Below are 13,197 nucleotides of genomic sequence, written 5' to 3'. Positions count from 1 at the left end.
ATGGATCCCTTTCTGGGGAGTTATTATTTAATGAGGTTTCAAGACATTGCGGGAGACTGGGGAGTGAAGAATTTGGAGAATGTAAGGAAGGCATTCTTTTTTCCCCAGTTGCACTAGATTGTAGGCTGGCAACTTCAATGGCTCTGTAAATGCGCTCTTCTAGTTTCCCTGCCATCTGTTTCAAATATGCATTTAGGGTTGATTGTCCTGGCGTGATCTGTGGCCCCTTTCTTTTTCTGGCTTTAGGTTTAGAAAAATTGCCACCTGGGTCAGATCCACCCTGACCACCCACGGAACTGGGTTTGCTTTTTTTGTTTTATTGGGAATCAGTGGAGGGGCTTTGGCCTTGCGTTTGGACATATTTTGTAAGTGTTAGAGGCAACACCTACTTAGCCAAATAAATTGTCCAAAAATATTTCTTAATGGGCTACAGCCAGAAAGCCCCTATTGGTAAGATGAATGTAGGCAAGGTACCTAAAGTGCAAATGCAGAGCAAAAAACAACACAGAGGATACTCACAGGGACAGGTATGCTAAAAAACACACATGCAACAGGTTAATAGTAAGAATAAAAAAGTCAAGAAGTAAAAATATAAAATCTAGGAGTGCCGTTGGGAAATGGGCACAGTACAAAGGTACAAAAAGAAATCTGAGCCGTGGGGCAACAAAGGAGGAGGGGAGAGATATACTCGCAGCCCCTCACCCTAAAGATCAAACCCCATTATATGCCAGAACCAAGTGCTAAGAGAGAAAATGACACAAATGAATCGGTTGCACCAACATCCCCACAAAAAAAGAACACAGAATGAATTTCTTCTGGCACAGACTTATAACAGGATGGAACGCTATATCCAGGGACTGCGACAGGAAATGCCCGATGGCTAGAGGAGCTGCCTTAGTCCGTCTCTCCCCCCCTGTCCCTCGGTCCACCAGAAGTAATACACAGTCAGTTTAGGGAAATAAAGGCAGAAAAACAGGCAGTGAGGACAGGGCACGCCCGATAGCTTGAGGAGCTGCCTTAGTCCGTCTCTCCCCCCCCTGTCCCTCAATCTGCAAATAGAGCCCATTGCAACTCATCTGCATGGCGCATGAGTGTACTCCAGATACTTTATGGTCAATATAAAAACAGGAGTTTGGAGGCCCATTCTAGACCTACGCAGACTCAACAAGTTCCTACGGTCCCAGACTTTTTGCATGTTAACGCTTCAGCACATCTTGAGTCAACTGCAAAAGGGAGATATCCTCTCATCTCTGGATCTAGAGGACACATGCTTCCATCGGCGACACAGGAATTTCCTTTGCTTTGCAGTAGCTGGCAAACACTACCAGTTCAAGGCTTTGCCCTTCTGACTAAAGTCGGCACCAAGAGTGTTCACCAAATGTCTTGCTCAGGTCACGGCCCACCTCTGTCATTCAGGGATTCACATATACCTGTATCTCGATGACTGGTTGGTGAGAGCTGTATTGCTGGTTTAGGTCTATTTGATTGAAAGAAATTGACCTTTTCACAATTGACAGAATTTCTTTTGTTCTTTTTTTAGAGACCCGCATCCCGTGCACTCCCTCTGTTCCCCCCACCTTAACCTATTCCCTTACCCCATCCCACATCTATATTGAATTTAAATGGACCATAATTTGTAAAGAATTCAAACCAAAAAAATGCAGTAAATTCTGAAAAGGTCAATTTGGGCCGTGATCAAGTATGCTAATAGCGTATATCTGCCACTCGCTATTCGACATACAGAAGCGATGATCATCTGCTTGACATCACTAGGTTTTTCAGTGAACTTTGTCTAGTCTTAATTCCATCTCAGTACACTCTGTTCTTAGGGTCACACTCTCTCTTGTGTCACAACATCTTCTGAGGAGAGGGTGAACTCTATTCTGACAAAGGTCCTCCTACTGTCACGACTCTCAGTTGCTTCAATCCGCACTCTCAAATCCCTACTAGGGATGATGTACTCTTGCATCCCATTGATTCCGCACTGCAAACTCTGATTGCAAACCCTTCAGGAATTCCTGGATGACTGATGGCAACAAATATCGGGGCCCTGGGAAGGCAAAATGAATCTGACGGGGCTATTTCGCGACGCTCACCTTTGTTATAGCCTTCCTCTCATCTCACTTAAGGTGCCCCCTTTCGCCTAGCAAACCATCATGTCACAGTCACAACATGCGCTTCCCTGGAAGGCTGGGGAGCTCACATGGGTTGGTTCCACTCCAGAGGCCTCTGGTCGCCCGATGAAAAGAAACTTCACATCAGTGTACTAGAGATACAGGCTGTGTTCTGGGCCCTGGAGTCCTTCAGACCTCAATTGCAAGGCTGGGTGGTTCATGTCTTCACAGACAATACCACCATCATGTTTTATATGTGCACGCAAGGGGGCACCCGCTCACTGGTTCTGTCAGTGGAGGCCCAGGCGCTATGGTCGTGGTCTCTGACACACAATATCTTCCTGATTCCCTTTCACCTACCAGGTATCTACAATACAGTGGCGGATTCCCTCAGCAGGCAACTCTGATACTGCCACGAGTGGGAACTTCTACAGGTCTAGGTTCTCGGCATCTTCTCCAGGTGGGGATTTCAAGAATTAGACCTCTTTGTGACTGCATTGAACAAGAAGTGCAAGCAGATTCTAACAGACAGGGAGTCTGGGAGATGCTTTCTCCTTCCTGTGGGATGGAATGTTCCTGTTAGGCTCACCTGGCTCCCACAGAGGCGTCGATCGGAACTGGACAGCTGCGGTCTCCACCAATGTGACGCATAGGGCCGAGATGACGGACTGGACGGGCCCATCTAGCTTCGTTTGCTTGGCCAGTAGGAATATTCTTCTGCAAATGGAGAAAGGGAATTAACTACCCGTAGAGTTGAGCGTAAATCCCCCCACCCCCGCTGTTCTCCCCACAGATCGCCTTTGATGTCCCCTCTTATAGTCTCACCTGATGGTTTGAAAAGATGAGCTCTCCATCCTGCATTGAGCGCAGGGGCACGTTGATAACCAGTTGCTTCACTGGCTCGAAGGAATTGGTGAGTTCCAGAACAATATTGACTCCGAGATTCCTGGCAAGACGCCGTAAGTATAAAGTTCGTAAGAGTTCAAATGCCTGACTTTCACTCTTGTCCGATTCCTTGCAGGCTGCAGCTTGACCCTAATGAAGAGTTCCTCGTGGCAACCGGTAGTATTCTGGTAAGGATTTGTATTTTCCAACACAGTTCGATAAAATAATGTCAATAAGTAACCTGTTGCTTTCTCCCTTATTCAGGCGCTGAGAGAAAGTATGAAATCTTGGGGAATAATACCTCCGGCGATAAAATCAGGTAAGTCTATTGTGGTGAGGAGGGTTCCCCTTGTTAGTCCCTTTGTTTCACCTTGCTGTCCTTTTGTTTCCCCTTAGGGGCCGGGGTTCCGCAAAGATGCAGTGGAAGCTGCGCAGAACCGTGAAGAGGAATAGTACCCCCGGTGGTAAAATCAGGTAAGTCTATGGGGGGGAAACTAATATTCCTCTGTGTATTCCCTTGGCTCACCTTGCTGTTCTTGTCTTCTCCTTAGGTGCCGGAGTGCGGCGGGAACATGCAGGAGGATGCGGTGGAATGTGAAGATGCTGCGAAGGCCGGTGAGTTCAGCGAGGCGCTGCAGCAGGCGAGGCGACGCGCATAAAATAACTTCTTTCTTCCAGCTCGAAGGCGCGATGGATCGGGAATTCAGGTAAGGATTAAAGGTATTGCTCTTGATCTAACCTTTTCTCCTTCTTTCTCCCTTTTTCTAGGAGCTCCAAACTCGAGGCGGGCGTGGCAGAAGGCTGGATGTAAACTTGCAGGCATGGTGAGCGTTACACTGCTGGATGCAGAATAACGCGAAGCGTGTGCTGCTCTTCAGGTGTGGTTTAAATAGCCTCCAAAGTAGTCACAGGTAAGTATTCCTCCCCAGCCCCGCCCGAGTAAAAAATAGTCCCTAAGTAAAGTAGTCCCTTCCAAGCCTCTTTTGGCATGGAGCTCTTGCAGCATGGTCTGCATCAGGTAAGTTTGCAGCATGGTCTGCATCAGGTAAGTTTTAATCTATGAGCCTGGCGCCTACGGCGCCAGGACTGACTCTCCATATGAGCCTGGCGCCATAGGCGCCAGGACTGGCCCAAATAGCCCCTAGCAGGGGTTGTTGGGCTTGCTTAGGATATCTTGATGCCTGCTTCTGGGGTTGCTGGACGTGGTCTGGGTCCCCGGGGGTAGGCATCATGACAGCTCCTCGCCGCCTTTCCTCTGATCCTGCTAGTGCCCCAGGACGTAGCGCACATAAACAGCAGTGCCTAATGATCCTAATACCCCCAGCCTGGTAACGACAAATCAGGTACTCAAATCTCCTTCCTCTCTCAGGGGCTCCTCCCATCAGGTTGCCTCCTATGTTCAACCTTCTCTCCATGGATGCTGTGTCCATTCTACACCACGATCCAGCATCCCTCACCTTGACGGCTTGGCTCCTACATCCCGAGAGTTTGGGAATGTACCTCTGCCTCCAGACTACCAAGATTTCTTAGCCATGGCCTGGGAGCCATCTACTCTGTTTTGCTACAAGAGCAAGTGGAGACGCTTCCCTATCAAGTGTGTACGTCAACGTTGCAGCCCTTTTCACGTACAGGTGCTGGAAGTCTTGCTGTGCCTCCGGCCTTTGGCCAAATCTAGTTTGCTCACTTTTCCATCATAGTGCATTTGGCTGCCATTTCACGTTGTACACGTGCTCCAGGTGTGCCTTCTCTATGGTCTCACAGACTAGTCAAAGAATTCCTCAAGGGACTGAACAGGGGGATCTAAACATCGCCCTTGTTACACCTATCCCACTCACAGTCCGTCGACTGAGAAACGAGAGATGTACATCGCTTGTGCCCCCTTCCTCCCTTTCATCGATGCTGTATCACGGGTGTGAGAGACGTTATTCACTCAGACAGCCATTCAGACCATATCCTGATAATGTTATAGAAGAGACAAGCCTGCAATTATAGAGCAAATCGACTGACAGCAGTCACACAGAGCCGATGACATCACAACTGGCATAAAGACATAGCTGTGTTAGACATGAAGCACATATGCATCCATGCACACAGCTACACAGACATTTTAGTTTATTGCAGATAGACATGAAGGATATGCTTATGACCTACATAGCTAGAGGACTGACACACACATATACTCCAGCTGAGCATGAAACTGCAAGATGCATAAGAATATGTATGGACAGCTTGCTGAAGCTTAATGCAACTAACAGGGACAGTCATGCAAATAAAGATGGACAATATATGTACATTGGAGGGAATGGGAGAAGATTTGAGAATTCGAGACACAGAGAAAGCTGATAGACTGATCCAGCTGAAGCTGATAGAGTCACTGTGCACCAAACGCCAAGGGCACAGGGAGAAGGAACGTTCCTAGATAAGCAGAAGCCAAAGCATAACATCCTCACAATTACAGACAGAGGAGAGCCATTTCGTGGCCCTTACACACGTGACCTGAACATGGTGGACAATGCCTATCCACTCGAGAGATTGCTGTTCCCACCGGACTGAATATAGGGAGATACAAATGCAGCACAGGTTCAAAGACAAATGTCCTATTTCTCGGCACAGGCGATCAGGGAAGGTAACTTATTGGTAACACACAACACCTTCAGAGACATTCCCACTACCTTCAGTGTTGCACTTGGCCTGGTACTTGTCCAAGGCTCCAATGCTGAGAAGACCCTGTCTGTCCAATTCCTATTCACCTGCTCAGATGAGTTTATACAACGTTGCATCAGCCAACCACCTTTCACTAATGTGTAACTTTGTATTTGATGCTTTTTGATGTGGTCTCAGGAGGGGCCACCAGATATGGTTACCCAATAGGAGCACTAACACCTATAGAAAAGTGTATTTCGCTCATCTTACTAACCTATCACGTTGCACATTAGGTTTTTAAAAAAATATATATATTTTTATAACCAACACACCAAACAATACAACTTAGAGGACATTTACATTCAAGTCTGTTGCGATATAGTCATACATCAAACATTACAGTCCTTCCCCTCCCTCCACTTTACCTCGAGCCCCTATTGCCATGCCGCCCATAATATCTCATCATGCTCTCACATCTCCTGTGCAGAGTCCCTGTTGGGACCCGCCTTGGGGGTTCAACAAGATATAGGGGGGCAGAACATATGGTTATCTGGGAATTGCCCTTGCTTAGTCGACTGTGTAACACGGAAATCTGGGGCAATTTCCAACGGTGGTATAAGTTGAGTGAAAGAAACCCAAACAAAGTCTGTTTTCCAAAACCAGGTCAGCGGCCTGTTATTTGGATAAAACCACCGTGGTTGAGGGCAGAGTTATTTTTCAAGAAGATGAAGTACTACTGTGGGTTATACCACCCACAGTGACAAGGCTGTGTAGGAGGACAGAAAGGGATAGAATTGAATTCTAATTTGTCCCTTCCTTTTACCCTCGTCTGTCCCTGTGTAGCGCTGGTGTATCGCCTACAAAAAAGGGACAGTATAAAAAGAAACACTATCTACTTCTAGATGTTATAAGACATTCAGCCTTGTATAAATCATGCCATTCAACCACTCTCTTCCACTATGTGTATGCATAGGAAGAGACAAATACCAGAAATAAAAAAGGTGCTTGAACACTGAGGTGCACAGACATCCACTGGGTTGTGTAAAAAGTTTTTAATGACTCAGGGATTGTGTGTGGACCTCGTACACCGGAGTCTAAAAAGAGAAGCACAAATCCAGGTTCAAAGAACTCAGAGATTGTGTTTCAATCCAACATCAAAGACCAAAGACAATACGAGAACACTTTGCGTTCTCCTAGGTCTTATTATTACTGCTACTAGTGGAGGGTGGTAAAAGATTGCTCATATATAGAGAGTAGATTGGTATCTATAACTTGTAGCAATTACTGTCTACCGGTTTCAGCGGCACATGTTTGTTACGGCCGCTTTCTTCAGGACAGTCTTTTGGTATTGTCAACAAGAAGATAAGATCTGCTAGTTAGTATTCCTGCACATTGATTTCTGGCAAGGAAAGCGGGTGATTAATACTTTACCACCTCCTTGGTATGTCGAGGCTGAGACAGACGGGTGACCTGATTATTGCAAGTACTTGGCCTTATTGTCTCCTCTAGATTCAGACAAATGGTATCCCCGGGATACAGGTGAAATATCCTGTTCCTCCCAGGCTGTTTTTGATGTACCGGTTCAGTCTCTGCTCTCCCGAGAGTTGCGTACCTGGATTTGTGCTTCTCTTTTTAGACTCCGGTTAGTAGTAGTGCCTTAATCTCCAGAAGGGCCGAAACATGTCGACACTTGACAAAAGACTTACCAACTGTTTGAAGTCTTGTATCTAAATACTGCCTCATTGATATAAGTCAGTTTTCATTAATCCAACTAACCCCTATAGTTGACTCTGTTTTTAGGATTAGATTAAGTCGACCATGCAGCATTGATTTGTGACATATATCTGTATGTTCTGCTTTCTCTCTTTTTTAACTTTTCTAAATTTGTCTTAATAATAAATTGATATGGACTCATTTATGATTGATGATTTTTAGTGTTCACTCTTGAGGGTGTGTAAGCGATATGGTTCCATGTATTGTCTCAATAGCATGCGGCATTTGTTGATAACTGTTGCAAAAAAATGAATTTTTGAAAATTGTTAATGTGGTACCAATCTGGAAGGCATCAATTACAAAATAAGTAGATAACATATACCACCAAGCCTAACCTGTTTGGACTTTGAGTGGGGTAGTCAATAGTCTAATTTTTGTATAACGCTCAAAGGGAGCGTAGACCAGAACCCCATACTGTTCTTAATGCCTGCAACTGCCCGCTCCGTGTTGTGTTTGTGTTCATCCTCAACCGAGTGGTATATATCGATGCCTACATACATAAAGGTCCTGGTCTGCCAGGGTATCGGCAGGACCGGCAGGTTTTCCACTGGGACCCTTCTATATCTTCCCAAGGGGAACACACTCGATTTCCTGGGGTTCACCGCTATGCCCGAGAGGGTGGCATAATGTTCCATCACCTCCGGGACAAATTGCAAGTTTTCCTCTGGCAAGCGCAGATATAACAGGATGTCATCTGCATACAGCGAAGTAAGGTGCGTCCCTCCCTTTGTGGGGATGCCAATCTCCCCATACTGTTGTCTGAGGCAGATTGCCAGCGGTTCCAGAGCAAGGATGTACAACATGGGCGACCAGGGGCAACCCTGTCTCGTGCCCCCGCTGAGCTGCCATTTGTCCGAGATCATGGCGCCAGTTTTAACCCTGGCGATTGGGGAGCTATAAATCATTTTAACCCACCTCAGGTACCCTGGCCCCATGCCATACTCCCTCAGCGCCGCCAGCAGCCACGGCCACCTCACCGAATCAAACGCCTTAATTGCGTCCAACGAAACTATCGCCATTTCGCTCTGGTCTTTTTCCCTTTGCTCAGTTATGTGTTGGAGTCTCCTATGGTTGTCCGTTATATTCCTTCCTGGTACATACCCTGTTTGATCGGTATGGACCAGTTTCCCTATGATGCGTTTAAGCCTGTTTGCTAACACAGCAGTAAGGATCTTACTATCTTGGTTAAGCATGGACAGGGGTCAGTAAGATCCGCAGTCCGATCCTGGTTTGCCTGGTTTCAAGAGTGGGATTATTACTGCCTCCCTAAGGGACATCGGCAACTTCCATTGTTCATACGCCTTGTTTAACATGGCGAGCAGCGGGGGAGCACCTCCTGCTTGTGTGTTTTTATACAATTCACTCGGGAGCCCATGTGACCCTGGGGTCTTACACGTGGGTAGGTGCTGTACCACCACCTCTAGTTCTTCAAGAGTGATTTGGGCGTCTAGTTCCTCCCGCTCCTTGTCACTAAGCTTGGGCAGTCCTATATCCTCCAGGGTTTCCTGGGTCTCTAGCCCCGTCCCCTCCAACGTGTCCTCATATAAGCGCCTGTAGAATCTGAGAAATCCCTCATTGACTCCTTCTTGAGTATCCCAGGTCTGGCCATCTTCGTTCTTTTTTCTCCCTGATCACTGAGCGCGGCGTTTCGTTCTTGTATAGCCGCGCTAGCAACCTGCCCGGTTTATCTCCTCCTGCATGTTGCCTCTCGATATACTTTTTATAATTTAACTTGCAGAGCCTGTCCCAATGCCCGCTGCTAGCCTGCTGGAGTAGGGCCACCCTCGCCGCATCTTCTTGTGAGGTACCCCCATCTGTATTATCTCTTTGAGCTCCCACTCTGTTTCCTGTAGCTCCCGCTCTATGCCCCCTTGGAGCCCGCTAGACTTAGATATGGCCATGCCCCGCACTACCACTTTGAACGCCTCACATATGGTGCCCTCCGACTGCACACTGCCAGTGTTAATAACAAAATATTCAGTTATGGCCTCCCTTAGGTCCTCTCGAAATCCCGAATCCTGCAAGGCCTCGGGGCCGATGCCTCCACTCCACCACCAAGGGGGAGTGGTCCGAAAGCACTCTGGCCTTGTATTCCGAACCGGTCATTTCCCCGGCTATTCCCGAGGACACAAACATGTAGTCCAGTCTAGTGTATAAGTTATGGGGGGCCGAGTAGTGCGAGTACTGCCTGTCCCCCGGGTGCAGCAGCCTCCAAATGTCATCTTGATCAAAATCCCGCAGTAGGGCCGTTAGTGCCTTCGCCGCAGGGGTGGGTCTCTCAAGTTTCTTATTAGACCTGTCCATCTTGGGATCTATTGTATAGTTGAAGTCGCCTCCCCAGATGGTAGCGCTTCCCATTAAGGGGCTAATTGTATCATATAGGGCCCTATAATAGGCCGCTGTGTCTTGATTGGGAGCATATGTGTTCAGGATGTTGACCTCCCTATTCTCCAACATACCCCGTACCACTAGCATTCTCCCATCCGGGTCTGGCGTGGATTGAAGCAGTTGGAATGGCACAATGCACGTTAGGTTTTTGGGATGTAACTGCATTTTGTGATGTTAGTAGGGAACGAAACCAGCTGACAACCGCCTAGACACTGAGACTGAGTGTGGAGAATGTTACGATGTTCATGCTGCAATGTCTGTCATTTGAATGCGTAATCAAGACAGTTGAACTTTGCTCTATGGCTGGGTCTTCAGTTCTTGGTGCAGGGGATTTCCAGGGCCTAGTTCCCCTTGCCTGTACATCGGGAGGCTGCTAATAGTCCCCTGACCGCTTTTACAGGACCCGTTTGCTCCTTTCCTCGTGTCCGAGCTCATGCTCCAGCCTGGTAGTTGAACATGGTTCTCTTCAAGCTAATGGGTCCTCCTTTCAAACCTTTACACAAAGCCTCTTTGAGGTTTTTGTTCTGGAAAACCACATTCCTCGTTGCCATTGCTTCTGCTAGGCGAGTCAGCGTAATCCAGGCTCTTTCATGTAAGCCTCCATACTTGACGTTTCATCAATCAAGGTTGTCCTTTGCACAAAGCCTTCGTTCATGCCACAGGTTCAGTCTTCATTTCGTCCTACTAAACCAATGGTTTTGCCTCTGTTGGTTGGTTCTACTTCATCTCCTGCTGAACGCTCCTTGCTTTCTCCGGATGTGGTCAGAGTCCTAAAGTTCGATGTGGCTTGCATTAAGGACTATAACAAATCATCACAATTGTTCACGGCTTTTGATCCTTCTGGCAAGGGCAACGCCTTTTCAAAGTCTTCTATCGCAAGATGGTTGTCGGCATGTATTTCATACTGTCATTGGCTAGATAGCAGGCTTCTTCCAGGCAGGCCTAGAGCACACTCCACGAGAGCTGTGGCTGCTACTACAGCTTTCCCATCCAGGTGTTGCTGGATATTTGCAGGGCAGCCACGTGGAGGCCTGTCCATACCTTCACAAGGTTTGGCCAGGCAGCGCTATGCAACCTGTTTGGGTGAGGAGCGTGTTTCTGTGGTGAGTTGTTTCCTTCAGTTGTTTCCTTCAGTTGAGCTGTACTTCTGCCCTTGTGGTTGTTTATGTATGTACTGCTTTATAATCTTATTCAAACAGAATGTGAATGTTTGAAAGATCCAATGATGGAGAATGAATAAGTTACTTACCTGTAACTCCTGTTCTCCAGCATTGCTATCTTTCATAGATTCACATGCAACCCTCCCTAAGACCCAAAATGATTCTAATCTTCACTCCCCTACCTCTAACTCCCTCAGGGTCCGTCGTTTGTCAAAGAAACGAGCTGGGGGTAGATCTCTGTCTTCGATTGGGGCCTCCCTCTGGAACAGCCTCCCTGACACTCTAAAACCTGAGGAGAACCATCTCCCGTTCCGGAAGCACACCAAGACCTTCCTCTTTGCTTCTGCATTTGCTCCCCTTTTCCCCTGCTGATCTGTTCTCTCTTGGCACTGTGCGCCTGGCCACCCTCTGTCCTCCGGGCCCAGGTACCTGCTCACCCTGCCACCCAACGCACTGACTCCAGGCCACCCCTTTCACTGGGGTCTGTATCTGTACCCATACAGTCCCCCCCCCTTTTTCTTCCTGCACCTATCACAGCTACCCTGTCTCCTGCCTTAAACCCAGCACTTGCCACTTGCTGGCTGCACTACCACTGTTTGTTACCTTTATTATTTATTTATTTATTATTATTTATCTGTTTCTCCTTTGCTCCGCACTGTCCACTTCTCCCCCCTTCCAAGTACCTCCGTGTTCTCAATGTCACTGGGCCTAGTAAGATCGTTGTTTTGTTCTCCCCTGTTCCCATCCCTTGCCTTGTCACCCTCTAAAACACTTGTGTACGAGTGCCATAGGAATAAAATATCAATATCAATAGAGTAACAAGCAGTCTAAAATGTACAATAGAGTAACAAGCAGTCTAAAATGTAAAGGTAAACAAACAGAGGAGTCCCAGCCTGTCAGGGACAGTATTCAAACAGTATGCAAATCTATGAACGATACCAATGCTGGAGAACAGAAGTTACAGGTAAGTAACTTATTCCTTATCCATGAGAAGAATCCTGGGGGAAAATATTTTTATAACACACCATCCTGATCAGAGACTTACTTAGAGGCCATGTCTAGATTAGTCAGACATCTTTTGGGGAAGGGGATAATTGACAGGGAGATGCATCCGTTGAGTTTTTTTAGTTTATGTCCTTCTCTGTCAGTAAGTGAAGTTGTTTCCCTTGTTTTTCCTTGTCTAATTTCTGTGAATTCCAAATAAAGACCTGATCTCTTAATATGCATTTACATGTTTGATGGTGTTTTCCCAAGATCGTTGTGACAAGCCCTCCTTCTTTTTTGTTGCACACCTAGAGGGTGTCACTCTTTGTTGCTCCCAGTAAACATTGTATCTCTGTAACCCTACGTTTCTCTGTCTGCTTTAGTCCCAGGATCCTCAATTTGACGGAAAAACACCTACTATCATTCGCTTCGAACTGAATGAGGACCTGCGGAGGGAGAAGCGAGAGGAATATGAGTTGCAGTACCAGGAGGCCTTAGTCAACATCAAGAACAAAATGCTCGAGGTCGAGGGGCCAGACATGAAGGAGCAAATGAAAGACCAAATCCGCCAGTGGTTCATCGAGTGCCAGTGAGTACCGGAAAAACCTGCACAACTCACTGAATGGAGAGAGAATTTCCACTTAGTTTACTGCATTAAATAATTGAACACATCACTGCTTGGCAAGCCGGCATACATTGGGTAGCCACATGATACTGTGTCGGCACATTCCCAGTCCTGGGTTTCCATTTTCCAAAGCGGTGTATTCTGCATAGTATGTTTCTTAAGTTTAACTAACTGGAGTAAACCACCTGATAATTATTTGAAAATGGACAGCAATTAACAGAAAATGTGCTGCCCTGTTGGACATGGGTCCATAGAGTCATCTTGTGACTGGATTGCTGCATAGAATACTAACCATATCATTGCAGGAATGTCTATGCACGTCATTGCACAGGACATTGTGTGAAACCAGAAGGTGTCTCACCTACTAGTCCCCAGGGATCTGTCATCCAGGTGACCAGGACACGGCCATCGCTTTTGGATTAAATTCCTGGGGTTGGACCAGTGTGGGAGGATCACCTGGATGAGGGGTCTTTGGGGAGTGTAAGTGGGACACTGGATACCAGGCAGGATAGTTAGGAACTCAACCCCCCCTTTCACAACATGAACACTTTCGCACAGACAGCTTGCTATCAGAGAAAACGGACTAACACCTGAGCCGTATACCTGACATGTCCCAATACAATGC

At 47.0% G+C, this 13,197-nt stretch overlaps 1 protein-coding gene across 1 annotated transcript in view; it reads left to right on the top strand.

Annotated features, from left to right (window-relative positions):
* The window catches only part of IQCA1L (IQ motif containing with AAA domain 1 like), a 1,109,403-nt gene that overhangs the window by 563,321 nt on the left and 532,885 nt on the right, over window positions 1-13,197 (top strand). The window contains exon 6 of the mRNA XM_069646014.1: window positions 12,331-12,536. Coding sequence (XP_069502115.1) covers window positions 12,331-12,536 — 206 coding nt within the window. The remainder of the gene's footprint in view (window positions 1-12,330; window positions 12,537-13,197) is intronic.

The sequence above is a fragment of the Ambystoma mexicanum genome, chromosome 2p (assembly GCF_040938575.1).
Source record: "Ambystoma mexicanum isolate Mex_15411 chromosome 2p, UKY_AmexF1_1, whole genome shotgun sequence".
Taxonomy (NCBI): domain Eukaryota; kingdom Metazoa; phylum Chordata; class Amphibia; order Caudata; family Ambystomatidae; genus Ambystoma; species Ambystoma mexicanum.
The sequence above is the reverse complement of the archived record's forward strand: the minus strand, read 5'-3'. Positions and strand labels throughout refer to the sequence as shown.